General features: G+C 57.8%; 1 protein-coding gene across 1 annotated transcript; it reads left to right on the top strand.

Moving 5' to 3' along the window:
- Positions 1-248: 248 nt before the first annotated feature.
- EPHA2 (EPH receptor A2) lies at positions 249-27,962 on the top strand. The gene is made up of 17 exons (XM_060089020.1): positions 249-475; positions 5,174-5,241; positions 6,989-7,658; positions 16,139-16,294; positions 16,400-16,732; positions 17,270-17,385; positions 17,850-18,003; positions 18,486-18,585; positions 19,069-19,124; positions 19,371-19,496; positions 19,592-19,777; positions 19,963-20,024; positions 20,125-20,334; positions 20,539-20,688; positions 21,414-21,607; positions 22,212-22,367; positions 27,025-27,962. The coding sequence occupies exons 1-17, from the start codon at positions 391-393 to the stop codon at positions 27,128-27,130; spliced, it is 2,928 nt and encodes a 975-aa protein (XP_059945003.1). The 5' UTR covers positions 249-390; the 3' UTR covers positions 27,131-27,962.

Here is a 27,962-nt window from a genome sequence, read left to right as displayed (position 1 = left end):
TCCCCAAGTCTGGGCCGAGGATTCCCGGCTCAGAGATCCTCGAGGACTAGCCCTGGTTGCACTGGTGCTTGGAGGCGCTCAAACTTGGAAGGACCTGGGGGGCGCCAGCGAGTCCAGCGGGCCCAAAGAGCCCCTCCAACCCCCTCGGGACTTCCCCCTCCCTTCTCGCCGGGTGCCAGCCCGGCCCCTTTAAAGACATTCCTGAGGGCGTGGCTTCGTTGACGTCAGCGCGGGACATGAATGAACAGGAGCCGGTTCTCACTCAACTTCCATTAAGCACTCGGGGCAGAAGTTACGCGCAGGCGGCAGGAGGTAGCCGGACATCGAGGCCTGCGCGCGGGCGTGCGGGAGCCGGGCACGGAGAACCGGGCTGAGAGCAAGGAGCGCGGCATGGAGCGTCTGGCACCCCGCGCCTGCCTCGCCCTGCTGTGGGGCTGCCTGCTGGCCGCGGCTGCCGCGGCGCAGGGCAAGGAAGGTGAGTGTGCGCGCCGGAGGCCACCCGGCCCGACCTAGCCGCGGCGGCCGGACCCCCGGACCCCCGCTCCTCCCGGAGCCAGGCGCTCCTGGACGCGCGCAACTTTGGAAACTGACCTGGCGCCGCCCAGTCCCGGAGTGCTGAGGTCGGGAGGACTTGCTGGCTGCGATCGGGACGAATCTGGGACCCCCCCCCCCACCCGGGGTTATAGGGGCTCCGGGGACTAAGAGGTTGGGGCCCGGGCGCGCGGGGTTCAGAGGCCGCAGAGAAGGGGACCCGGAACTCTACCCAATGCTCTGTGGTGACCTAAATGGAAGGAAATATAAAAAAGAGGGTATATATGAACCTATAACCGATTCACTTTGCTGTACAGCAGAAACTAACACAACATTGTAAAGCAACTATACTCCAATAAAAATTTTAAAAAAGAAAGAAAGAAAGAAAAGGGGGACTCAGGGCGGCCACACGGTTGCAGCCAGGGTGGCGGTTTCAGGAACGCGTCCTGGCGGGGGCTCGGGGTCCCTTGGAGAATGGGCTACCTGGGGGCCTTTCCGCCGGCTCAGCTTCACGGTGAATTCGCTAACCTGCTTGCCCCTATTCTGTGGAGAAGGCGTTTCTGTGGAGGCCCCTCATTTTGGGGAGGGGTCTCTTCGACAGGCGAGAAGACAGACCCCTGCAGAAGCCCCAGCTCCCTGAGATTTTCTCCACGCCCCCTTATGCCTCCAGTCGGGGAGGAGAGCTTGCGGGGAGCTTCGGGCCAATCTGCCCACGCACAGCCTTCCCTCCTTCCCTCCCCGCACTCCCAGGCTCGGGGGGCAGGCTCGGGGGGCAGGCTCGGGGCCGCGAGAGCGGACCGGAAGTCCCAAAGCCAAGCCTTCTGAGCAAGGGGTGACTCAGAACGAGGAAATGCGGCAGGTGGGGGCGCGGCCTCCCAAGGTGTGGAGCCGTCACCCCAGGGCCACCAGGGAGTCCGAGCGCCCGGGGGTGGGGGACAGCATCACCCACCCCCGCCCCAGCGCTCCCGCTGCCGCGCTGCGCGAGGGGCCGCGGACTTTGCCCTGGGCGGGGCGGGTGGTGGATGGGGAAGTTGCCCCTCGGCTGGGGTCGCAGAGAGGATGCGGGCTCTTGCCCTTGGCCGAGGACCTTCCTGTCCACCCAGCCGAGGCCGGTTTCAGTTTCCGACTGAGAACGAGTTTTGCCCGCTCGCCGGGACCGAGGGAGGTTTCCGCAGGCTCCACCAGGGGGAAGTGCGGAGGAAGCCCTGGCCCGGTGAGAAGTTTCCTTGAGCCTTGCCTTCCTTTTCCGCCTCCCAAACTGGGGTTGGAGGTTTTGCTGTTCCAAGTTGGGAGGAAAAGAAGCCAGAGCTGGAACTCTTGGAGGGTGGAGGCGGGGGTGGCATCCTGTCCCCGTCCCTGAATCACTCAGGGTTTCTTGTCCCAATGTGCTGGAGGAGTGGGTGGCAGGGATTTCTGTGATCCTCAATACCCGCCCCCCCCCTCAGCTTTTCGTCCTCCCCCTTCCTGGGGGATTGCGGTTGGAGAGAAGGGGAGAGACAGCTGGATTCACTACAGGCCTTTCTTGAAGGCTGCCCATGGGGGGTGGGGGGATTAGGCAGGAGGGATGCTACTGGGCGATTGTTGTGCTGCAGCCTTGTCCTTGTGCCCCTCTGCCGAGCCCTCCCCAGCCTAGAGGACTACTGCGCCCCCCACCCCCATGGAACGGGGGAGGAAAAGGACAGGGGAACATTCTTCCTTAGGCTTCAAGAGTCCCTGTGAAGGACTCCCTAAGGAGGTGTGCCTGTAGTGGGGGGGTGGGGGAGTGATGGCCCGGCTGCCGGGACTCTGGCTGGATGTGCTGGATCTGCCTGGGGCTGGGTTGGGGGTGCAGAGACACACGTCCCTTCAACCCTTCACCCAGGCTGCTCTTCGCTTCCCTTCTCCTCCCCTGTGAGTGGAGGAGCCAGGCTGCCTTGGGAGACCCAGATGGAGCCTGTTAAATTCTCAACAGCCACTGAATCTGCCCTCCTTTTACAAATGGGGAAACAGGGAGGCCCAAGCCCTCCCTCAGTAGGGCCCTCTGTATAGGGAGGGTTAGGTCTGAGCATCTGGCTTCTTGGGCTGCCAGAGCCCAGGGCCCCCGCACCCGGTTGTGTGGTGGGTTTTTCTGAGAAGTGAGAATAGCTGGGCAGGGGTGCAGGGCTTGCTGACTTGAGGTGCAGCAGGGAGGTGGGCTGGAGAGCCCTCAGGAGGCCTGGAAAGTCCTTGGCTTCTTGATTCCGGAAGAGCCCAATGTGCCCTCTGTCCCCTTCCCCTTTTCTTCTTCATTCTTCCCCCTCCCCGCCCCCCAGTCCCCTGCCTCCCTGCTTCTTTAGGAATTAGCTGGTCTTGGTTCAGGAGGGATGGGGGGAGCAGGGAGGTGACGCTAGGGGAGTGGGTGGTCGTACTGCCTTTGAGTGAAGAGCCCTGAAACAATACGGACCCAGAAGGATGACATTTATGATGGAACTTCAGACCGAGAAGGAGGTTTTCCTGGGGGTGGGAGGAGGGACGGGGGGCTCCTGGATGAGCCCTGCTTAGCCCAGGCTTCTCAGTGAAGCCTTCGGGGCCAGCCGAGGGGCTGTTGGCCCCCGCCCCTTCCAGGGGAGCAGGAGCCTCAGACCCTGGAGGCCGCTCAGGGAGAGGCCGCACCCGGGCGGCAGGGTGGAGGGACCGGGGCTGGTCGCCTGTTCCTGGTGATCGGTTCTAGGGAATTTCCCCGGGAGGGGGCTCCTTCCTGTGTGAAGGCTTCTTTTCTTCTCTGATGAGCCCTGTGATATTTCTAGAGCCGGGCCTGGGTCTGGAAGGGGAGCGAGCTCTGGCAGGGCTGGTGGGGGTCCCTCTGTGCCAGGTTAACCCTTCAGGGCCTAGGAGCCATGAGCCCCCTTCCCCAGGGGCGCAGACTGCAGCTTCCCACGCCTCTAAGGAAGGGGGGTGTGCAGGACCTTGAGGGACACTCACCTTTGTCCGCCTACACACCCAGCTGGAGCCCCCAGATTCCTTCCTGTGGAGCCAGAACATTCCATTTGCTAGTGGGGTTAGTGAGTTTTCCAAGCCTGAGCCTTGGGCATGTCTGAACAAATCCCTGCCCCTACCCACCCCCCAGCCACCCTCCCCTGTCCCCTCAGCCTTGGGGCCGGTGCCACATCGGATTTCCTCTCCCTGTCTGGGCTGTGAGGCCCTTCCTAGAGAGACTTGGCTCGGGTCAGCAGCGGTCAGGTGGCAGTGCTTCATCCCCAGGCCTGGGGGCCTTCAGCCCAGGCGAGCAGGGCAGTCTGTCCTCAGAAAAGGGTTTCTCAGACTCTACTCAGGCCCCTCTCCCCCTCCCTCCCCATCTCTCTAAATCAGGCCCATCTCCACCTGCCCGGGATTGCACCCTTAGAGTCATTCTTCCAGGCCTAGGCCTTGAGGAATGCACCTTCTTGAGGCCATATTCCTCATGCTCCAGACTCCAGAGGAAGTAAGCACTTGGTCCCTTACTCCCTCCACCTTAGGGCTTTACTCTCAGAATCCAGGGACCTTGTATAGGGTCCATGCCTCGGTTTCTCCAATCGCGTTATCCTCCAGGGAGGGTAGCTTCTATTGGCAGCTACCTGGACCTTACTTGGAAATGGAGGAGGGGGCCATACTGGGGCCTTGGGTCTTGGGTCTTGGCTGTAGCCCCTGAGCCTGGCAGAACCCGGGGTGGGCCAGTGGGAGGTGCCCAAGCGGTGGCGGGGGGGCTGGATCTAGGGAAGCCCCTGGCAATGTATCCTTCCCTCAGGCTCCAGATGCCTCTCTGGGTGCCAGGTCCTGGCACCTGGTCCCTCTGGGCCTGGAAGTCCTCTTTAAGGGTTTCCATCCCTGGTCCCCTAGGCACCCCTGGTAGGGCAGTGGCCAGGGTGTGAGGGACGGGGGCAGCGGGAGCGATTTTCCCAGGGAGGGGACCTCGCCAGCTGTGTGTATCTTTGGGTCCCTCCTAAAAGCCCCTATGGCTTCAGGGCTTTATCCTGCCTGCTCTGTGGCTTTTGTGGTGGGAAGATCGGTTTCCAGACCCCCTCACCGATCCCGCTCCCCTCCCTGGAGCTGTTCCCACCTGTGAACAGCTCTCTCCTCTCGGAGGGCCATGAGACATGTGTGTACATACGTGTGCTGCATAAGCATGTGCTACGTGGCCTGGGTGGGGCTGAGGGTGTTTTGTGCTGTGTGTGTATGGAGGGGACGTGGCAGGAGCGGACAAGAGTGCCTCCAAGGCCCACGTGCATGTGAAGTGCTACGGAGGGGCCCTGTTTCAGGAAGCAGATGGGGCAGCGTGGTGTCACTTAATAGCCCTGCTCGCCCCAGCTCTCTACCCAGCTGTTGTTCCCCTGCTGGGCCGAGCTCTGTCCTGCTCTGCCCAGCTGGGGGCTGCTGAGGGGGCGGCACGGGCTGGGAGACGTGAGGCCTCACCCAACCTGCTCTGTGACTTTGACTAGGTCCCATCCCTTGCCTGGAGCTCTGCTTCCTGGTTTTTGGAGAGACGGGTCTCTTGGACCTGGTGACCCTGTGTGGTGGGGTCTCTCTCTGAGGGCTGAGGAAGCCTTCAAGGCTTCTTGGGATTTCTGGGGGACTCTCACCTTTTCCCATGGCCTGACCCGTGAAGATACCCCCAAGCTCACCCAGCGCCCTCTCTCATCTCTTCTAGTCGTCCTGTTGGACTTTGCTGCAGCTAAAGGGGAACTCGGCTGGCTCACACACCCATATGGCAAAGGGGTAAGCCTTCAGGGTGCGGGTGTGGGCATGAGGAAGCTGAGACCCAGGGAGGATGGGGCCTGGCCCAGATCAAACAGCTCAGCCAGGGTTCAAACTCGGGTTCCTGCTTCTCACACCAACTGGGAAGGCTGGGGTTGGAAGGTGGGGAAGGGACCCGAGACGTGGAAAGAGCTGGGGAGACAGCTGAAGGCCCTAGCGGAGCAGGACCCTTGGATGCCCCAGAAGGCTGATGGTCAAGAGGGACCCCCTCGCGCTCCCTTCATTCCCCTCTTGGGTGGGAAGGGGTTAAAGGCTCCCCCTGCCTTTGAGGTCCCAGCCCAGGAAGTGAGGGGTGAGGAAGAGACAGGGAATGTGGGCTCCCAGGTCCCCACAGCCCCGGGAAACCAGATCATGTTCCTTCCTGCTGGGCCCTCTCCCTGCTCCTCCAGCTGTTGTTTCCCTTTCCTGCTCGGGGTTGAGTTTGTTTTGCCTCCTTCCCACCCAAGTTCATTCCCTCCCCTCCCTCTGCCCTGCCCTGCTGTGACCTGGACTGGAGGGCAAGACCCCAGGGTCCTCTCCCTGGCTTTGCCTGTGACTACTGTGTGGCCCTGGGGAGGATACTGCTGCTCTCTGGGCCTGTTTTCCCCTTGTTGAATTTGTTCTGGGGCCTTAGCTGGGGAGAGCGGTGTCTCCAGGGGGATAGCTGGGGACAGTTTCTATTGCTGGCCAGATCTGCGGAGTCAGGCACTTGTCCCTGGTCACCTTAGCTCCGAGGAGGCCTGGAGTTTAACTCAAGTGGATTTCCAGGATCCTGGAATGTTCAGCTGGGAGAGAACACAGATCACCTAATGCAACCCAGTCATTATATAGAGTGGGAAACTGAGGCCCAAGGGCATCCGAGGCCCGTGTGACACAATGCAGCCCAGGTCTTTTTCCTTGGCCCCTTCTGGTTTTTTCATTCATTTGCTCATTCATTCAACAAATACTTTCCTGAGTACCTACTCCATTTCAGGTAGGCCCTGGGGATACAGAAATGAACTAGGTGCAGTCTCTGCCCTAAGGAGCTCAGAATCTCGTGTGGGAGCCAGGTGTAGTTGTCACCACTTAGGTGCTAAGCTAACAGAGACTGTGGGAGCCAGGGGGAAGCACTTGCCCCAATCTTGGCCCAACCTGAGAAGTCTTCCTGGAGGAGGCTGAGCAATGTTCTGAGGAGTGATGGGGGATCATCCATTGTTTCTGACTTAACCTCTTCCCTGCCACTCACACACATCTACACGGTGAATTATAATGATAATTATAATAGGGATAATCATGATAACGATACCAGCTGCCTTGTGTGACTGTCACCCACGCCAGGCGATGTGCTCAGCCTTCGATAGACATTCTGTCATTTATCTTCACAGCAGTTCTGTGAGGTAGTTCTTGCCCCCATTGTACAATGGGGACTTCGAGGCTCAGAGAGTTTAAGTGATCTGCCTGAGGTCACATGGGACCCCCAGCCTCCCCCCTCAGCTCACTGTCTACTATACGGGTTCAGCACTGCAACACTGGGGTCAGGGACACCAGGGGTCAGATCCAGCTCCGCCACTTGTAGTGTGTGATGGTGACTTGAAGCCCCTCCCTGGGCCTCAGTTTCCTTCCCCGTAGAATGAGGACAGCAGGAACCATAGAGCAGCTTCCTGCTGCCCAGCTCTGCCACCTGGGTGATGCCTCTGGGCCTCAGTTTCCCCCAGGCACCTGCCCACACTAACCTGTCTGCCCCATGCAGTGGGACCTCATGCAGAACATCATGGACGACATGCCCATCTACATGTACTCCGTGTGCAACGTGGTGGCTGGCGACCAGGACAACTGGCTCCGCACCAACTGGGTATACCGCGGTGAGGCCGAGCGCATCTTCATCGAGCTCAAGTTCACCGTGCGTGACTGCAATAGCTTCCCTGGGGGCGCCAGCTCCTGCAAGGAAACCTTCAACCTCTACTACGCCGAGTCTGACGTGGACTATGGCACTAACTTCCAGAAGCGCCAGTTCACCAAGATCGACACTATTGCGCCTGACGAGATCACGGTCAGCAGCGACTTCGAAGCACGCCACGTGAAGCTGAACGTGGAAGAACGCTCCGTGGGGCCGCTCAGCCGCAAGGGCTTCTACCTGGCCTTTCAGGACATTGGTGCCTGCGTGGCGCTGCTCTCTGTGCGCGTCTACTACAAGAAGTGTCCCGAGCTGCTGCAGGGGCTGGCCCACTTCCCCGAGACCATTGCGGGCTCCGACGCGCCCTCCCTGGCCACCGTGGCTGGCACCTGCGTGGACCACGCTGTGGTGCCGCCCGGGGGTGAAGAGCCCCGCATGCACTGTGCAGTGGATGGCGAGTGGCTGGTGCCCATCGGCCAGTGCCTGTGCCACGCAGGCTACGAGAAGGTGGAGGACGCCTGCCAGGGTGAGTGACGGTGCTGGGGTGGCAGAGAAAGGGGGTACTGGGGTGGAGGCTGTGGTCCGGGATCTGGTCTCAGCTCTGGGATGTGGGGATCTTGGTAAGGTTGTCCCTGCTCAGACACGCAGTGGTTCTCTTAGTGAAAATCTCAGAGGCTTCCTGGCCTTATGATTGGATTCACTCATTCACCGAGAATGGGTACACTGAGAAACAGTATGGAGGTTACGAGTGAAGACTCTCAGAAAGAATACCTGGGTTCGAATCCCAGGTCTACATTTAGCTGTGTGACTTAAGCCAGTTCCTTAACCTCTCTGTGCCCAGGTTTCCTCATCTGTAAAATGGAGATAAACATAGTGCCCATCTTGTAGGGTTGTTATGATAATCGAATGACTTAATACTTGTAAAGTTCTTAGGTCAACGTCTGACACATAAGCGTTTTTAAGTGTGATTGTTATTTTTGATTCATCCCACAAGTATATCTTGAGTGTCTATTATATACCAGCACTGTGGGCACATAACACAGTCCCAGGAGCTAGTACCATCCCTGTTAACTCCCTGTGACTTTAGGCAAGTCACTTAACCTCTCTGGGTCTCAGGCTCCTCTTTTGTACATGGAGGTGAGTGAATTGAACCCAGGATTCGCGTCTCCTGGCTGCACATGACAGTTACCTGGGGAGCTTTTTGAAAAATGCCTGCGTGGAGGGGATCCTCAGGATCTGCCCTCCCTACCTGACCCTCCCCAGGGCCATAGACTCAGATCCTCCCATTGGGGCTTCTACTGATGACAGATTGAGCCCAGAGAGGGGGCCAATTAAATCAGACTCTCTCTGGGAACAGGACCTGGGCATTAGTGAGCTCACACTGGGAGGCTGTGGCTTGGCCCGGCCAGGACCTGTGACAGCGGAAAGCTCTAGAGCAACGTGGATTTTTTCAATGGGTGACTTTTTCTGGAAATGGCTGTGGGGCAGGGCATTTGTGGAATGTAGGCTGACCTTTGGAAGGCCAGCTCATCCCCTCTCTCTGGGAGCTTCTTTGCTGAGATAAGCAGGGTGTTGAGAAATTGGGGGGTTAGGCCCTACAGCTATACATACCGACTGAGTGACCTTCAGTAAATCTCTCTTCATCTCTGGCCTCAGGCTTCTTGTCCATAAGACAAGAAGTTCAACTATACTAGCAGACTGTATACTTGGGTTTTAGCCATGGATCCTGCAACCCATGAAAGGGTTTCAGGTATTGGAGGAGCCTGAAGCCCTTTCTCATGGGCTCCACTTGCCTCTTAAAACAAATCCTCAGAACCCTGCTTAACACAGTCTGCAAACCCCTGAATGAGACGTCCCCTCAGAGCCTTTCTGTGCCTGTGGTGTAGTCTCTGCTCTGGCCCTTCCCACCACCCTGTTGTCCTCCCAGCTCTCGTCTGCTCTTCAGGCAGCCCCTGCTTTAGGTGACCTCAAGTGCACACTCCCAGTTTCAGACAATGACTGGGGGGGTTGCGAGGGAGCCCAGTGGGTTGAGCAGACTCCTCCCACATGACATCCTCACACAAGAATGCAGGGGTGGGGGGTGAGGGGCAGCTGAAAACTTTCCACAGGCTGGTGATTCAGGCCCTGCAGAGATAAGTGGACAGTTGAGGTTGGGGAGGGGTGTCTCTCTCCAGGAAGGGGGGCAGGCTTCCCTCCCCAGGAAGTGGGGGGTCAGGGCCTCACAGGCTTTGTTTGTGAAGAGTTGAGCCACCCCAGGGTAGGGAGGACTGGTTTCCAGGAGCGAAATCTTTGACTTTGCTTGTGGGACCCTCTCCACTGCCAGCCACCTGTTGCCTTGGTTTTTTCCTCCTTAGGATCCCTCTCCCAAAATTCCCTTCAACGTGGTTTAGGGACCCTCTGTGTGGTTGGGAACCCCCAGCCTGGCTACTCTTTTATCCCTCCAGACCTTCCCCAGCACCCCTGACCGGATGCCAGTGGAGATAATAACAGTAATTCCCGTAGAAAAGTGCTCTTCAAAAAAAAAAAGAAAGAAAAGACAAGTGCCCTTCCAGGGCAGGCATGAGCTCGGCAAGCGCTTTATCTTGCTGTTCCTGCTGAATCTGCACCAGCTTTCGTGAGAGGCAGGGACTGTTATCAGTCCCACTTAACAGACAGGAAACTGAGGCTCAGAGAGGTGAAGAGACTTGCCTGGAGTCACACAGCTAAGATTTAGTTGCATCAGGATTGAATCTAAGCGATGCAGCAGCATCCAGGCTGGAGGATGGGTCAGGAAACGGGGCGGGAAATGACCAGTTCCTTTGGAATCCCTGACTCAGCTCCTGGCCCTGGGACAGACTCTCAGGGCAGCCCCGGGATGGTGGGTCCTGGCGCAGGATGTGAGGTAGTTGAGGGGCTCTTACTGAGCATGTTAAGGGAGAAATGGAGAGAGATGCAGGGTCTGCCCCCCCCCCAATGACGCCTCACCCTCCACGGGGCCATGGACCCAGATTCTCCCATTGTGGCTTTTATTGATGACAAACCAAGCCCAGAGAGGGCGCTGGGCAGACCAAGGTCACCCAGCACCTGGTCCAGGTTATTCCCAGCGTTTGTTTCTCCTGAGAGTTCTTTCCCCAGGAAGCTCTCAGCTCAAGAAAGAGTTAAATAGACAACGGAAGAGAGGCACCTCCCAGGTGCTGAGCGGACAGGTGGGCACACTGCCCAGAGAGCTCTTGTGAGCTATGTCAGGAATGAGCCAGCTTCCCTCCAGCTCCCCCACTCCCTGCCCTCCCTCCCCAGGCCTGCCTAGGGGACAGTGGAGTCACTCAGGCTGACCGTCATCTCCCCCGGGGCGGCTTTGTCTCCCTGTTTGTCTCTGCTTCCTGTGCTGGCATCGGCAGCTGAGCTGGTGGGGCCCTGGATAGCGCCTCAGCCGTGGCGACTGCCGGCCAGGTGAGCAGGTGGCCAGCGGCTTTGGCCAGAGGCTCAGCCCAGCAGCTGGGAGGCCAGAGCTGGAGGTGGGGCTGCAGGGTCAGGAATTCCCTCCTTGGGAGCTGCTGCTCCCTCCAGGGGCCCAGCCCCTCGCTCCTCCAGTTCATGGACACCTCATCCCATGCGGAGCACTTCCCAAGCGAGGTTTCCTTCTGTCTTCACAAACAAACCAGAGAACCTGAGGACTTTATCCTCATTTTACAGATGAGGAAACTGAGGCCCAGAAAGAGGAAACAATGACCAAAAGAGCTGGGGCCTGGCATGGGGAGGGCTGTCCCCAAGTGCCCCTGGCATATATCTTTCTACCCACAAGCTGTGTGACCTTGGTGAGTCCCCTCTGGGCCTCATTCTCTCCACCTGTAAAATGGGTAGGTTGGAGCCTTGCTGACTTAGTGATCACAGTCTACCTCCTGTGACTTTCTGCTGTGGTTCCTTTTGAGAACCTGGGTTGCTCTGGCAAGCTGCAGACTGGGTGACCTCACCATGTGTGCAAGGAGCTGGGTCCTAGTGCTGGCATCCTGAGTGGCCCAGGCCTCTCCCAAGATCCAGAATTAAAGGGGAGGAGCTGATTGAGGTGGTCCTTAGGCAGGGTGTCCCTGAGCCATGGCAGGGGCTGTTGGCAGTCGGGACAGGGCTGATCCCCAGGCGAGGAACTCTGTGCGCTGTGACTCTTGCTTGGGCTTGTCCCCTCCCTGGGGAGTGCCACCGGGCCTTATTTCTGTGGAGTTTCCTCTGGCCTGAATGGGGGTTTGTGGGTGGCAGCTCCCACCTCTGTGTCCTGCTCACCCTGCCCTCAGCTCACACTGGGGGCAAATTCAGACGCTGGCAGCTCCATGGGGCGGCCCCTCCCTCCCTCACTGAGGTGAGTGAGTCCCCAGAACGGAAGGAAGGAGGCAGGGAAAGCAAACAGAAGATAAAAGGCTGGTGGTAGGGAGACAGCGGGAAGCAGAGGCTGTGCTTATCACAGCTTGGTGGAGGAATGCGCACAAAGATAATTCCCCAGGGTGTGTGGGAAAAGGGCAAGGTGCTAGCAGCAACTGGGCCACTGGGACAACTGCTTCCATGGGGGCGACAGGGCCTGCTGGGGACTGAGAAGCTGCTGGGGTCTGGAGTTATCAGTTCCCCTCATTTGCAGGGTCAGTAACTTACGGGGTCGCCGTTTGCTGCCCGTCAGGGCACCAGACAAAGTCCAGGCTTCGCATTCTTGGGCTGAGGGGGTGCACGTGGTCGTAAGCTGGGCATGGCTTGGGGAGGTGACCGGCTGCAGGGAATTGTCACTGCGACTTCTTGACCCTGTGACCTCGCCACCACCAGCCCGGGAGGTTGTTGGGCCTTGGGGGAGGGGCTCTGCCAGGGGCTGGTTTTGCGTCATGCCAGAGGATGTATGTCCCTGAGTCACACCCCATGCTGCCATCTGAGGGGCGGGCATCGGGAACTGGAAAAGCTGGGGTGCAGCCCTGGGTGCAGCCACCATGCCCCAGTTCCCCTGCTCGGAGTGACCCAGGCCTGCCAGGCGACCGGGGTCAGAGGAGTTCTCCACAGGTGTGTCAGAGTCAGCCTCCGGTGCCAGGCAGGTGGTGTCCCGGTGCACCGTCCCCCCAGGGTCTCCCTGGGGACTGAAACGCCACTCATTTCTGTGGCCCTAGAGCTCATATTTAATGAGCACGTGGGTTTTGTCTTTACTCACATATTCATTCATCCATCCAGTCAGCAAACACTAGCTGAGCACCTACTGCATGCCAGACCCTGTGCTGGGACACGGGACACAGATAATTTTTGCTCCCCACGAGCTGCCAGTCTCATAGAGGATCCTAATATGTGCAGAAATCATTTCCAATGAAGCATGAAAGCCAGGCTGTGAATTCCCCTGGAGCAGAAACAGTGTTTATCTTGCCATGGTCTCCCAGCACCCAGCACTGTGCCAGACACGTAGGAAACGCTCAATTTCTATTTGGCAAACATAAGATTGAGTAATAGATGCCCTAATGGTCAGAAGGGGACCAGAAATTGGGCAGTCTGGGAGGGCTGTGTAGAAGAACTCAAGCTGGGTATTGAAGGATGCATAGGAGTTTGCTGGTTGGCGAAGGGACCATGGGTATTTTGTGTATGTGAGTATGTTTGAGAATGTGTGAACACCAAAAGTGTGACCCCTGTCCCCACTTGCCTGCTCTGCATGCCAGGAAATCCAACCAGGCAAAGTCAGGAAGACACAGGGGCCTGCTGGTGTCAGACACATGAACTCCGGGGCCCCTGAGCACGGGCACACTCTGGCAGGGCCCCTTGAAGTTCTGTGGTTGGAGGAGGGGGCGCCGCATTCTCGTCAGGCAAGTACATGCCTTGTTGGTGCTGCCTATCCACTGTAATATCTGGCACATCCGCAGCGGAAATCTCTCCAAATTCCCTCTTTCCTGCTGGCAGCAGGCGGGCCACCCCCGGGCTCTGGGACCAAAGAATGGAACCCGCCTCTTCCCCGACTTCCGCCTCTTGGCATAGGGCTGGGGGCTGGGGAGCAACCACGTGGTGGGGAGTGGGGACATTGTGGGTTTTGCAGGTGGCTAAAACTTTGTGGGGGCTCGTGGTCCCTCCCCAGCCTGAGAGCCTGAGCCGGGAAGATGCGACAGTGTTCTAGGGGCCCCTGAGCACCCCTAATCTGTGGGGCCTGGACCACCTGGAGCCAGCACTTACCCAGAGTGTAAGCCCCTCGGGTGGACAAGTCAGGGCATTTGGGGGAGTTGAGATCCCAGGATAAACATAGCCCAGCTTTCTGTAGTCTCATTTTTACTTGAAGATTTGGGGGAGGAGAGAGCTATTTTTGTATTGTAACAGATAAGTTATGAGGAGGACTGCAAAATACATGTGGATTTCTTTTCTTTGCGGTACGCGGGCCTCTCACTGTCGTGGCCTCTCCCTCTGCGGAGCGCAGGCTCAGCGGCCATGGCTCACGGGCCCAGCCGCTCCGCGGCATGTGGGATCCTCCCGGACCGGGGCACAAACCCGCGTCCCCTGCATCGGCAGGCGGACTCTCAACCACTGCGCCACCAGGGAAGCCCCAACATGTGTATTTCTTAAATACAGTAGGAGACTTGGAAAGACCTCTGGGCCTTCCTTGAAGGAGGCCACATTGGCAGCCCCAACAAACCCCCACCCACCCCCCGGGCTTGATTCTAGTCTTTTCTCCCCATAGGACATAAATGTGCCCAGTATGAGAAGACGTATGTTAAGAGGTGGCACAGCCCCTCGCCCCGCCCCCCAGCTGCTCTGAAATTAGTTTTGGGATTTTCTGGCTGTTGAAGCAGGTCGGACCTCCTCTCCTCTCTCTTCTGGCTTGTTTCAGAACATTGATTTCTCTTTGCTCCAAACTGAAATGTTTGTGAGAAAGGAGGGAGGTTCGAGGTCAGGCATCCTGGGTTTAGGTTTTGGGTTCGTGTCTTAGGAGCTTGTTGACCTTGGCCAAGTTCTTTTTCCTCTCTGAGCATCAGTTTCCTCACCTCCAAAGTGGAATGAGTGATCACAGTGCCTAGTATAACAGACTCACTGTGAGGACTAAATGAGTGTCAAGTGCGTAGCCCAGGAACTGCACACAGCAGCTGCTGAATCAGTGGTCGCTTTTGTAACTGGGGCTCCAGGCTCTGCACAGAGCAGGAGTCGGGTCCCAGGTCCCTTCTGTCTTGGACAAGCCCCCTTCCCTGCAGCGTGTGCCTGAGCTCTTTCAGGGCCTGTGCTGACATTCTGAAGTGGCAGGACAGGCAGAGGAGGTGAGAGAGACGTCTGGGATGGTCCCCCTGGGGCCTCCAGCAAGCAGTCATTAACGGGAAGTCACTATCCAAGACCTTAAGAACGGGGTGTCCTTTGAGTCCTGTCCCTTGACTCCCCACCTCTCTGCTCGCGTAGAGGACTGAAGGAGGGAGACTGTCCACAAATTTTTTTGATACCGTAGATCTGACTGTGATTCTCTACATCAAACCTTCAGTGGCTCTCACTGCCCCCAGGATAAAGTCCTTGACCTGGCATTAAAGGCCTTTCTCAGTCTGGTCCCTGGAGATTGCTCAGCCTTGTTGCCTGCTGCTCCCCTGATTTCCGACCACCAAGGCACTCATAGTTCCTGTGTTAGTCTTGCTCTTTCTCACCCCTAACTCCTCCTCCCAGTATTTCTGCCCTGCTGAACTCCTACTCAGCCTCTAAACCCCAGCTGAAATGTCTCCTCTATGACTCCACAAACCTCTAGCCAAGGTTGTCTCTACCCCCTTAGCCCTTTGCCCACCCCTTTATTTATTTATTTACTTAAACTTTTTATTTTATATTGGAGCATAGCCTATTAACAATGTTGTGATAGTTTCAGGTGCACAGCAAAGCGACTCAGCCATATGTATACATGTATCCATTCTCCCCCAAACTCCCCTCCCATCCAGGCTGCCGCATAACATTGAGCAGAGTTCCCTGTGCTGTACAGTAGGTCCTTGCTGCCCACCCCTTTATGGTGGACATTGTCACGTGCTCTTGCTCCCAGAGGTCAGGGGCTTTGTCTCATCTCGAGGTCCATGCACTGGGCTGGACACAGAGTTGAGGATCAGTGTTTGATGAACGTGACACTGAGGCTGGAGGTATCTCAGGACCCTCTCCAGAGTAAGCTGAGGGTGGGAACGATAACTGTAGGGTTGGGTAAGAGGTCCCTGGGTGACCCCACCCCATCTTGGCCACTTCAGCAGCTGCCCAATCCCTGGACAGCCCTGCACAGTGTCTGGGTAGCTTCCTGTCTGTGGGACCAGGAAAGGGCTTGGGGCAGGGGCAGGCAGGGGCAGGATAGGGTGGTGGGAGGAAGGAGCCTCTGGAATCAGGTGTCTGAGCCCCGCCCACCCTGGCCAGGACAGGACCTGCCACCGGGGGAGGGAAAGCTGCTTCCTGGCCACCCTTGTGAGTGGCGGAAATGACTGGGTCCCTGAAAGCAGGTCCAGAGAAAATGCTGGGGGCCTGGCCTTTCCTGCTTCCTGGTCAGCCAGCCCCGGAACAGGAAAGCGGTCAGGTCAGGTCCCAGGGTGGGGGGAGCACCTGCAGAGGTGGCATCCTGATGCCCCTGTCTGATCTGTTAGTCAGCAAACACAAATGGTGAAGAAGAAGCAGTCACTGCCCTGGGCAGCTCGCAGTCCAGGTGGGGACCTGCCAGGCTGGTCCGCACAGATTAAAGGAGATAAGGCAGGTGGGCAGCATGCTCTGTCCAATGCTGAGCCAGCTGTGAGATAGGATTCTTAGGAAGCTGGAAGGTGAGATGTGGGCCTTGAATGCCAGGCTCAGGGGCATGGCGCTTCTTACAAGAGCCACTGGGGAGGGCTACAAAGGTTGGGAGCAGGAGGGCAAGGCACTTCCTGGGTGCCTGGCCCGAGCTAGGTGCTTACCACGCATTTTCTCACCACAAGACATTTTACCAATGACAAAACAGGCCCATAGAGGTTTAGTGACTTGCCAGGGTTCCCAGGGCCAGGGAGTGAAAAGTCGCTGGAGGTGAGAACAGGCTGAGCTGATGTCTGTCCCTGTGCCTGCCAGCCTGCTCGCCGGGATTCTTCAAGTCCGAGGCCTCCGAGAGCCCCTGTCTGGAGTGCCCCCCAAACACCCTGCCATCCTCCGAGGGGGCCACCGCCTGCGAGTGTGAGGAAGGCTATTTCCGGGCCCCGCAGGACCCACTGTCACTGCCCTGCACACGTGAGTCTCACAGCGGGTCAAGGAGGGGTGACAGAGCTGGGCGTGGTGATGTTGACATGTCCAGGCCTACCTGGATCCGAGCTCTGCCCTCTGCCCTCTGCACAGGCCCGCCCTCCGCCCCGTACTACCTCACGGCTGTGGGCATGGGCGCCAAAGTGGAGCTGCGCTGGACGCCCCCCCAGGACAATGGGGGCCGTGAGGACATCACCTACAGTGTCACCTGCGAGCAGTGCTGGCCCGAGTCAGGCGAGTGCGGTCCCTGCGAGGCCAGCGTGCGCTACTCGGAGCCACCGCACGGGCTGACCCGCACCAGCGTGACAGTCAGCGACCTGGAGCCCCATATGAACTACACCTTCACCGTAGAGGCCCGCAACGGCGTCTCGGACCTGGTGACCAGCCGCAGCTTCCTCACGGCCAGCGTCAGCATCAACCAGACAGGTGAGGGCCCAGGGGTGGCAGCTGTGCCCTTGGGGCCCGCCCAGGTGGGGCTTCGTGAGGATGGCCACTCAGGGTTCGTCTGGGTTCAGAGAGAGATAGCAGCAAGTGGTTAAAGACGCAGTCCCTGTAATCACTTCCACGCTCTGTGACTGTGGGCAGGTTACTTAACCTCTCTGAGCCCCCGTTTCCTCACCTGTAAAATGGGCGTTCTAGGGCTTTTGAGAGGATTTAATAAACTCTTGTATCTAAGGCTCTTAGAACAGTGCCTGGTCCATAGAAAGGTTCTAGCAAGAGTCAGATATTGTTTTGGTTTTATTATTTATGCACTCATAAGTACTCACAGGGTACCCCCGATGTGCCAGCCTGTGGTGGGGCCCAGCCTGGGGCTTTGTGCTCTGGAGCTGGAAGTTGAGAATGCCAGGTCGGGATCTAAGGAGCCTGGGCTGTGGATGGGAATGCGTCTGGGTGCATACCCACTACTCCCCTCCCCCCGCGTGGCTTTTCACATCCCTCCCCTCCCCCCACCGTCCTGCCCAGAACCCCCCAAGGTGAAGCTGGACGACCGCAGCACCACCTCGCTGAGCGTCTCTTGGAGCATCCCTCCGCCGCAGCAGAGCCGCGTGTGGAAGTACGAGGTCACCTACCGCAAGAAGGTAACTCTCAAAGGGTTGGGGCTGTCCCCGCTGGGCTTCGAACAGAGGACCAGCTGGTCACATAGATGCTCACTGCACAACACAGCCATCTGAAGAAGTGCTGTTCTGCAGATGAGGAAAGTGGGGTCTGGGGTCTTCCTGAGAGTTGCCTCTGCCAGGCCAGCCCAGCAGAGATTTGTGGGAAAGAAGACATAGTATTCTGGAACCCCCATAGTCTTGGGTGGTGGGGAGCCAGGTCTTGGGGATCAGACAGACCTGGGTTTGAGTCCTGGGTCACGCATTTGCTGGTTATGATCTGGAGTGAGTCGCTTCGCTTCTCTGAGCCTCAGCTTCTTCCTCTGTAAGGAGAGCATCGAGGTTGCTAACATAGCTTGTCACCTTGCTAAGCTGGGGTTGCTCTCTGGTGGGCTAAGCTGATGGCCCTGCCCTCACTGTCTGTCCCTCCACCCGCCAAACACCCACAGGGGGACTCCAACAGCTACAACGTGCGCCGCACTGAAGGCTTCTCCGTAACCCTGGATGACCTGGCTCCAGACACCATCTACCTGGTCCAGGTGCAGGCACTGACGCAGGAGGGCCAGGGTGCTGGCAGCAAGGTGCACGAGTTCCAGACACTGTGTGAGTCGGGGACCAGGGTGTGGGCCAGGCCAGAGTCCTGAAACAACTGGGACATCGTGGGCGGAGGGAATGGATCAAAGAACTTAGAAGTGTCCCCTTCCTGGTCGGCCAGGGCCTAGGACAGCCCGGTGTGGGTCAGCCCCAAGTCTGGGGAGGGGGCAGAATTGAGGGCTGGGGGTGTGGGAACCAGCTGTGTGTCCAGGGCAGTGTTGAGAGAAGGAAGGATGTGGGCTCTGGCATTGGCAGGCCCAGTTCAAATCCTGCATCGTGGAGAGAGTCCCACACACCTGAGACTACCTGCTCTATTCCCCGGGGAAGCCCTCTCATCTGCCATCTATGAAATGGGAATAAATATCCTCATGGACCATCACTAGTAAAGGCACCCGGCAGGTGTCTTGGGGCCCTAAAGTACAACCGGGGGTATTACCATGATTTGAAGTGGGGGGGGGCTCCCTTGTCATCTACTGTTCTCTCCCTGGCAGCCACAGAAGGATCTAGCAACATGGCAGTGATTGGTGGTTTGGCCGTTGGTGTGGTCTTGCTTCTGGTGCTGGCAGGAATTGGCTTCTTCATCCTCCGCAGGTTCGTTGGAGCCTACGCCCCGGCTCCCCAAGGGCTTAGGTGGGACACAGGGGCGGGAACCTCAGTTTCCTGTATGGAAAATGGGGCTGATAGGAATCTAGTCCCTGCCTCCCGGGGGGCTGTAAAGATGCAATGATCTGTAAAGGGCTCAGCACAGCACCTGCAAGGCTCAGGGCATGGTGGTCATTATGACATTGCGTCCACACTTCCTCGGGACACGCGGGCAGGAAGCTCTGGGGAGCTCTAATGAGGAGAGCCTTCATTACAGCCACTTAAGGGGCCATTACGGGGTGTAGATCCCAAGGAGTGAGCCCGGCTTGCTCATTTCCTCTCCCCCTGGCCTTTTCCACGCCCTCTGCCTGACTGAGCAGAGTGCTGAGCACACCAGGCCCGCAACCTGGACCAGAGTAGGGTCAGGAGGCTCCCCGGCTGGGGCAGGTCACTGACCTCCCTGCGTGTTTGGTTTCCCATGGGGTCTCTCAGGAGGAAGAGCCTGCGGACGCGCCAGTCCTCGGAAGACGTTTACTTTTCCAAGTCAGGTGAGATGCAGCGCCACCTCCCTGCCTGGCCTGCTGTCCCCACGGGCCTCCCCAGCTCTGCGGTAGAGATGCGGGCAGCCAGAGCACTCCCTGGGCGTCCTTGGGCAGCTCAGAGGGCTGAGCCAGAAGCTCCTGAGGTGCCCAGACTGTTGCCTCCTCCCCCTCCCCCTCCTCCAAGGCAGCCCCTCATAGGGACCCCTCCCCTCCCCAAACTGTTTATGACCCTGCCCTTCCTTTCCCTCCCAGAACAACTGAAGCCCCTGAAGACATACGTGGACCCACACACATACGAGGACCCCAACCAGGCCGTGCTCAAGTTCACCACCGAGATCCATCCGTCCTATGTCACACGGCAGAAGGTGATCGGAGCAGGTGAGGTTAAGCGCTCGCCGAGGGGCCTGGTGCGGGTCGGGAGCACCCGACGCCCGGGCTGACTGGGGTGTGTCTCCCACATCGCCCGCCTGCAGGAGAGTTTGGGGAGGTGTACAAGGGCACGCTGAAGGTGCCGGGCAAGAAGGAGGTACCCGTGGCCATCAAGACGCTGAAAGCCGGCTACACCGAGAAGCAGCGGGTGGACTTCCTCAGCGAGGCCAGCATCATGGGCCAGTTCAGCCACCACAACATCATCCGCCTGGAAGGCGTTGTCTCCAAGTGTGAGGCCCAGCTCCAGGGTGGGGTGTGGGAGACCCACGTGGGGAATGGGGGAGTGGCTGCCCTCTGGGGCCTCTGATTGGGCCTCTGTTCATAGCTGTGCCCACCCCAGCCCCGGCTGTGCCTCTTCCCTCCACCCGTGGCCATCCCCTCACACCTGTGCTCACCCCTGTGCTCACCCCTGCAGACAAGCCCATGATGATCATCACCGAATACATGGAGAACGGGGCTCTGGACAAGTTCCTTCGGGTAAGGACGTGGGCCGGGGTGGGCTGGGATCTGTGGCCGGCGCTTAGGGGCCCTGGTGGGCGCGGGGCTGGCTGGCAGCTGAGGGCTTGTGCTCTGGCAGGAGAAGGATGGCGAGTTCAGCGTGCTGCAGCTGGTGGGCATGCTGCGGGGCATTGCGGCCGGCATGAAGTATCTGGCCAACATGAACTACGTCCACCGCGACCTGGCTGCCCGCAACATCCTCGTCAACAGCAACCTGGTCTGCAAGGTGTCTGACTTCGGCCTGTCCCGTGTGCTGGAGGATGACCCCGAGGCCACCTACACCACCAGTGTAAGGGCTGGGGCGGCTGTCACCTGGGATGGGGGCCTCAAGGTGAAGCAGCCTTCGCTCTGCTCTGGGGTCCTCTCCCCTACACACCTGGGGCGTGGGCCTCAGGAGGCGAGAACGCCTCTGGGGAGCATGGAGGAAGGGCCCTGACTGCAATCGTCCTGGGGGTGGCCTAGGGGACAATAGTGATTGGCCAGGTCCCCACAGGGTGGCAAGATCCCGATCCGCTGGACGGCTCCGGAGGCCATCTCCTACCGCAAGTTCACCTCCGCCAGCGACGTATGGAGCTATGGCATCGTCATGTGGGAGGTGATGACATACGGCGAGCGGCCCTACTGGGAGCTGTCGAACCACGAGGTAGGCGCCTTCGCCCTGCCCAGCCCTGTCCGGACCTGAACTGAAACCCTTTACTCATCCTCGAACCCCAGGGGCTGGGCAGAGAAGAGTTTTGGGGGCTAATCTTCATCTGGTACACCCCTTCATTGGTTCGTTCAGTGAATGTTTATTGAGGGCCTACCATGTGTCAGGCCTTGTGCTGAGCTCCAGACCCAGTCCCTGCTTACACTCAGCAGAAGGACGAGGAAAGAAGTAGTGGGTGTGGGGGAAGTGTGTGTGTGCATGCATGTGTGTATCTGTTTGTGTGTGTGTGTGCAAGTGCCTGGTGCCTCACGCAGCCTGGAGGCCTGGAAGGCTTCCCAGAGGAGGTCACGTCTCAGCTAGGACTAAGGCACAATAAAGCAGCAGCCAGGTGAAGACACGGAGCGGGAAGAGTGCTCTGGCTGAAGGGAGCAGAGTGTATAGGCGCCCAGAGACCGCAGGGAGGCTGGCTGCAGGGCACACAGCATGGCTGCTGCCGGGGGTACCCCGTGAGAGAACAAAGTCAGGAGACCCTTCCTCCTCTGGAGACATCCTCTTAGCACTTGTCCTTTGTGTAGCACTGAAGGTTCTGTGTCGTGCTTAAGGAAGGAGGCCAACCCCTCTGTTTCGGGGGCTCCCCTTCTCTCCTCTACCAGCTCCTGTGTATGGGGGAGTTTGGGGGCTGTGAAGGCACCCCTGACCATCCTGCTCGCCCCCTCCCCCAGGTGATGAAGGCCATTAATGATGGCTTCCGGCTTCCCACACCCATGGACTGCCCCTCCGCCATCTACCAGCTCATGATGCAGTGCTGGCAGCAGGAGCGCGCCCGCCGCCCCAAGTTCGCCGACATTGTCAGCATCCTGGACAAGCTCATCCGAGCCCCCGAATCCCTCAAGACCCTGGCTGACTTTGACCCCCGGTGGGTTCCATACCCTCTGTCCAGGGTGGCCCCCAGCTTTACTCCTGAGCCACTTCAGCGTAATGGGCAGCCAGGGGCGGTGGGCAAGGGGCTCAGATGTTACGCGTGGGCTTTACTTAGACTGGACCGGGTTGACTCAGGTGGCCCTCACAGAACCAATCGGCATATACAGTCGATGTGCCAGCGCGGCACTCAGCGCTTCACGTGTTTTAACTCAGTTAAACGACTTAGGAGTTGGCTCCTGTAATCATCCCCCTTTTGTAGATGAGGAAACAGACGTAGGGCAATGAAGTGTCTTATGTGCTGGCAAGTGGCCAGGCTGGGGCTGTGACTCTGAAAACCTGACTCTTCTTAACATGTGGTTATTTTGTAGTAGCTGGTGGTGGTATCGTCAGTAGGATCAGAGGGGCGGCAGGAGCTATAAACACTGAGCGCTCCCGACACGTCAGGCAGGCTCCCGGAAGCCCACCTGACTTGGCTGCCCCGTTGCCCAGACCAGGAAACCGAGGCACAGGGCAGCTGAGCAAACTGCCGGGGTTAGGGAGCAGCATCGTGGGCTGGATGCTGCAGCCCCTCACCCGCGGGCCGCTCTCTCCTGTTGCAGGGTGTCCATCCGGCTGCCCAGCACCAGCGGCTCCGAGGGTGTGCCCTTCCGCACGGTGTCCGAGTGGCTGGAATCCATCAAGATGCAGCAGTACACTGAGCACTTCCTGGCGGCCGGCTACACGGCCATCGAGAAGGTGGTACAGATGACCAATGAGTGAGTCTGCGCTCGGGCCCCGCCTCCTGCCTCCCCAGGCTGCCTCTGCCTCCACCACCCATCCGCTCTTCCCTCTACCTTCCCAGCGCTCCCCTCTCTGCTCTCTCTCCCTCCTTCTCTTTTGGGGAGAGTGGCTTTGCAGGAAGGGCAGAACCAGGCTGGCAGCCAGCGATTCTGGTCGCTTACTCGTGGCTCCGTCCTCTTCCTACATCTTTTTTCCACAGCGAGAAAATAATAGTAATTGTGATCATAACCGTAGCATTTAGCGTGGGCTGTGCCAGCTCTGCGCCTGAGCACTCTGAATCAGCCCTTGTGATAACTTGGCAGGTGGTTCCCGTCAGTAGTCCCACTGGGCAGGTCAGAAACAGTACAGCCCAGGGTCTATGGCCATTTGGGGGATTCCAGCCCTGGTCAGTCAGGGTCCAGAACTCAGGGACCATGGAGGCCATTAGTGGAGAAACTGAGGCTCAGAGAGGTTACGTGGCTTACTCCAGGTCACACAGTTTGTAGCTGAGAAAAGAAAGGCTTCACGTCACAGCCATCACCTGGTTGAATTCCCTATTTGCCTTGTGACTAGATGCTATGATTACTTCCCTGTTTAAGTAGGGAAACTGAGGCTGAGAGGTTACATAGGTCGCCCGAGGTCACGCAGCCAGTTAGGGGCAGCGTTCCTCTCCAGGATGCTGAGAAGAAATGGGCAGAGCCCTTGGACTTTCCTGGCTGTTGCCGAGGAGAGAGGGCACCAGGCCAGCCCATCCCAGGCACCTCTCCCCGTGTGGTTGACTCTCAGCTCTGCGGTCCAGCTTGGCAAGAAGTGCCAGTTACCCCTTGCCCTGGCCCTGGGTTCTGGCTTTTGTCAGGCTACCCTATGGGAGCTCTTCTCTCCTCCCAGCTCCAGCATCAGGGACCCTTCCCGGCATGGCCTTGGCATGGACACCTCCTCCCACCCCAGGAGGGAGAAGACATTACCCTCTTGGCCTTTTGTGCTTCTAAAAATACTATTAGTTCCCAATAGCCCAGCTTGTGTAAGGTCCAAGGTCATGGTGGGAATGAGCCTTGGGGCTGAGAGGTTTTGGGAATCACATGGGAAGGGATGACCCAGGGGTCCCACAGTTCTGGGTCACAGTTCTGGGATTTGGGCCTGTGTCTGAACATTCTCCAAGGCCTCTGAAAACTGCTCAACTGGGCTTCTGACCTGCTGCTCAAGGCCTCTCAGACCAGGCCCCGGCCTGTCCCAGGGGAAGGCCGGGATGAAAGTCAGGCAGGGACAGAGCTGACCAGAGGGCGGCACGGGAATGTGGAGAGAAGACACAGCCCCCAGGATATCTTTTGTTTCCAGCCAACTGCAGGGTCCAAAGCTTGGGCTCTGCAGTCACACCTGGGTTCGAGTCCCACACTGGCCACTTCCTAGCCGGTGGTTTTGGTCAAATTAGGTTCCATCTTTGAGCCTTGGTTTCTGTTTCCCCATTGTGGGGATGGCATGGGTGCAGTACAGATGATACGCCTGGTGCGCAGTAAGGGCTTAACCCATGTCACTCTTCCCTTTTCCTCCTGCCCTTGCTTTCCACCCATAGCCTGCGGACAAATACCAGGGTTCCTCGGCTCCCTCCTCTAACCTGGGAACCTGGAACAGCCCCCTTTGCCCCTCCAGGGGCTCCCACTGAGGACAGTACAGCTTCTCTTCTGGGTGAGCAGAGCTGAGGGCACAGAGAAGTGCATACAGGAAACACATGTTCGTAGAAGCTTCCCGAAATAGCCCGGGGTGCTCCTGGGCCAATTCCTTTCCCACGAGCAGGAGCAGGGACGGGGCTGTCTTGGATCGGTGGAGGGTGTGTGTGTTGTGTTTTGAAAAGGCCTGCATAAAGGCAGGAAGTCATTCCACGCTGCTTCTCCTCCCATCAGCTCTACTGCTGCTCAGATCTGGGGCCTGTGTGACTCACACCACTGCCTCCTTCATTATTTCAATTAAATGAAAGAAAGGGGGGTCTCAAGATGCTTTTTCACTCCGAAAGCTCTGTGTACACATGCTGTGGATCCCAGTGCGAGGCTCTGAGCCACTCTCAGAATTCAGCCCTTCTGGGATGGGGTCTGGATTTCGGCTTCAATGCCCTTACCCGCCCCCCTTTGCCTCCCTGCTTCCTTTGCCCCCTCCCAGGGGGCTGGTTGCTCGGTTCCCTATGGTCCCACAGTGGCCACCTTTTCTCATCTTGAGCATTCACCGTGTTATTTTGGAGTCACTTGAGTTTCTAGCTAGAGTAGTGAGTGGTTCTAAATGTGTTTCAAGGAGCTAATGAAAGCAGTGGATGTTACACCCCAGAAAAATACCCAGTCCAACAAAAGGCCTATCCAGTGTGCGAGGCTGTGTCATACAGCGTCCTGAGAGGACGTGGGGACACTGGCTGATAGGTCTTCTGGTGTCCGAGTGCCCTCAGCACAGGCTTGGTGCTGATGGGATGTTTGCTGAGAGGATGAATGATCAGGCCACCTCTCCCTCCACTCTCCCTTGTGCCAAGGGCCAGAGCACAGTCGGTGCTCCCGGGGGACATTGTGGCCTTTGAATTCCCTCAGGCCGGGGCTGGCCTTGTGAGTGCTCAGGAAGAAGGTGGCCTCAGTCATGTGCTTCCCCACCCCTGTGATGGGAGTTGATCCAAGGCAGTGACTGCCCTGGATCTCCGAGTGGGGAACTGAGGCTGGGGCAGGAACAGACTTGCAAGAGGCCGCAGGCATTGGCCAGTCTGGGAGCTTCATCCTGTGTGTGTCTCTGTTTATAGTTAGGAAATGAGGCAGGGAAGGTGTGGGGGGCTTTGTGTTGGAAGAGAATGGGGCTGGGGCAGGTGGCTTAGAAGCATCTAATCAGAGCCTCCTATTTTACGTGTAAAGAAACTGGCCCAAAGACAGGACAGGACCCACCCGAGGCTCTGGTGGAATCCAGGACTAGAATTCGGCCTCCTGACTCCCAGCCCAGGACTTTTCCTCCTAGATGGACCTCAGAAGCACCCTCAGTTCTCGCCCTGTCAGGTTAACTTCAGCAACCTGGGAGGGGGGCCCCAGGCAGCCTGGGCAGTGGCTCAGTCGCCACTAAAGCATTCATTCATTCATTCATTCAGCAGACACTTCTTGAGGGCCTACTGTTTACCAGGCCTATCCTGGACCTTGGGAGGGGCTGGGGGTGAGGGGATGAGCCTGGGGCACTAGGCCCTACCGTTGCTCTGCTATAGCTAACATAAGCCCCTGGTCCTTAAACCATACATCAGGGTCTTTGGGATCTGATCAAATGCAGACTCCCTGCCCCACCTTCAGAACTTCAAAGTCAGTGAGTCTGGAGTTGGGCCCAGGATCCTGCCTTTTCAGTAAGTGCCTCCTTCCCTGCTGGTCCAAATACTTATCTGGGAGCCACACTTAGACACCTACAGGTATGGGGAACACAGTGCTTCTTTTCCAACACCCTCAACTGTATAGGTTGGAAATGGCACTGTAGTGTTAGGTTAGGAAGTTCTCCCAGATGTCTGACTTCTGGCCTTCCTGCTTCAGTCCCTGAGCCACCCTCCCACACACCTGCTCTTCTGTGCTCAGCACTTCTCCAGGGGCTCGCAGAGCCTGTGGGAAAGTCATGTCTCTGGAATTGCAGATAGGAGCTTGCACCATATAATTAGCTCCCTTTACAGCCAGGAGAGGTCCCATAAAAACCTGGGTGTTTTCATGGGTTTGGGCTGGTGGATGAGGATGGTGAAGGAGGAAACTCCCAGAGTAAGCAGTAAGGTCCGTTCCAGGGCTCTTGGAGTGTAAGTGGTTTTACAAGGGGTTGCAGGGGCATGGAAAGGAGGGGCAGGGAAGGGCTATGGGCTCCTGGGCGCATCTTTCTATCTGGTACTAATGCTGCCTTAGCCCTCTGCCACCAGTATCCGGGACTTCCCACTCTCCAGTTAGGCACTGTTATCCCATTTTACAGGTGAGGAAATTGAGGTCCCTAAAGGGAAAACCCCTACCTCAGGGTAACCTAGTCACTGGATCCGGTCACCTGAAAGCCCCTCCCATTAGAGACCAGCAGAACTTGAACCTCTGATGGCCCCTCAGCAAGGATTTCCTGAGTCCTTCCTCCATTATGAGAACTTGGAGGGAGTGGGGGTGAAATAAGGCGATGGCTGCGAAGAGACCTTGGGCAGAGAGCTTTGAGCGACACCCCCAGAGGGTCCCTGGCATCTGGTGATGGCATCAGTGCTGCCTGGGGAGGAGCCTTACCTGGGGACAGACCCCAGGGTGGGGGAGGGAAGCCTTTGTTCACAGCTGGCTTGATTCAGCTCCTCCACCTCTTAGCCTGGGTCACTTTGGGCAAGTCACTTCACCTCTTTGAGCCTCAGTTTTCTAGTCTGAAAAATGGGGGCAGAAACGGCACCTACCATAGATTTTGTGCAGATTTGATTTAAAAAAAAAACAAAGCTGCTCGCATTCAGCGCTTCAATCATTTTCTGAATTTTGTCAGTGTCGGCAGGCTTTCCGGATATGGATCCACTCATCAGACCTCTGCCTTACGAGCTCTGCCCCCCAGGCACCCAAGGCCCCCTCCCCGGTCCCTCTTCTCTCCCCTCACCTCCCTCCCATGGCTGCCCACCTCTCCAGAGCAGGCCCCTCACTCTCCCTCTCTCCCTCCCCTGCACAGTGACATCAAGAGGATCGGGGTGCGGCTGCCCGGCCACCAGAAGCGCATTGCCTACAGCCTGCTGGGCCTCAAGGACCAGGTGAACACAGTGGGGATCCCCATCTGAGCCCTGACAGACCTCGTGACCCCCTCAGCTAAGAATACTTGAAGAAACAGACTGGCTTTCCTGCCAGCTCCATGCTGGGCCACCAGGGACCTTATTTATTTCTAGTCTTTCTTTATTGATGCCACCCTGAGGGCTCTGCTGGGGGGTCTTGGACGATACCTTGGCCTGAGCTGAGGAGATGCTCAGGAACCTTGGGCAGGGGGGCCTCTTCACCTACAAAGGACAGACAGCCAAGCACTTAGCAGTCACCATCGTGTTCCCAGCATCCCCTGGGGCAGGAGCCCTGCCAAGGCCTTTGGACACACACGTGGGACATTGCTAAACTGACCTCCCCTTCGCCGTCTCAGGAGGTGGGGCAGTCAGCCTGCAGTGGTCACAGGAGCAGGGTATCTCACGAGAAGAGGACAAACAGCAGTCAGCTGGGCAAGACCCACAGTGGTTCTCCCGTCCCTCTAGTGCCTTCCTCAGCCCCCCAGGCCCCATCCTCAGCCCCCACGGGCCAAACTCTTGCTTCCTCGGGGCCCTCACAGGATGCTTGGTTGTGTGGAGGGTTGTTTTTTTTTTTTTTTAATATATATTTTGTACTTTGTGGAGAGAATGTGTGTGTGACAGGGGCCCAGCTAGGACTGGGGGCAGACAACGGCCTGTGTCAGACATTCCCAGGCTGGGGGCTGGCCCATCCGGCCTCTCACCCCTTTAGACAACATTTTCTACTCTGTCAGTATTAATGATTTTGTTCTGTTGCGTATTTTTTTCGAACCTTAATTTATTATTATTTTTTTTATATTTATTGTTAGGAAATGACTTATTTCTGCTCTGAAATAAAGTTGCA

The sequence above is a fragment of the Mesoplodon densirostris genome, chromosome 2 (assembly GCF_025265405.1).
Source record: "Mesoplodon densirostris isolate mMesDen1 chromosome 2, mMesDen1 primary haplotype, whole genome shotgun sequence".
Taxonomy (NCBI): Eukaryota; Metazoa; Chordata; class Mammalia; order Artiodactyla; family Ziphiidae; genus Mesoplodon; species Mesoplodon densirostris.
The sequence above is the reverse complement of the archived record's forward strand: the minus strand, read 5'-3'. Positions and strand labels throughout refer to the sequence as shown.

What these genes read in the sequence shown, in the direction of transcription:
- EPHA2 (XM_060089020.1), top strand. Translation starts at nt 391, where the DNA reads ATGGAGCGTCTGGCACCCCGCGCCTGCCTCGCCCTGCTGTGGGGCTGC. An exon ending in CACACCCATATGGCAAAGGG is followed by an intron (nt 5,242 to 6,988) that starts GTAAGCCTTCAG and finishes TGCCCCATGCAG; the next exon opens with TGGGACCTCATGCAGAACAT. An exon ending in GGCTTCTTCATCCTCCGCAG is followed by an intron (nt 18,586 to 19,068) that starts GTTCGTTGGAGC and finishes GGGGTCTCTCAG; the next exon opens with GAGGAAGAGCCTGCGGACGC.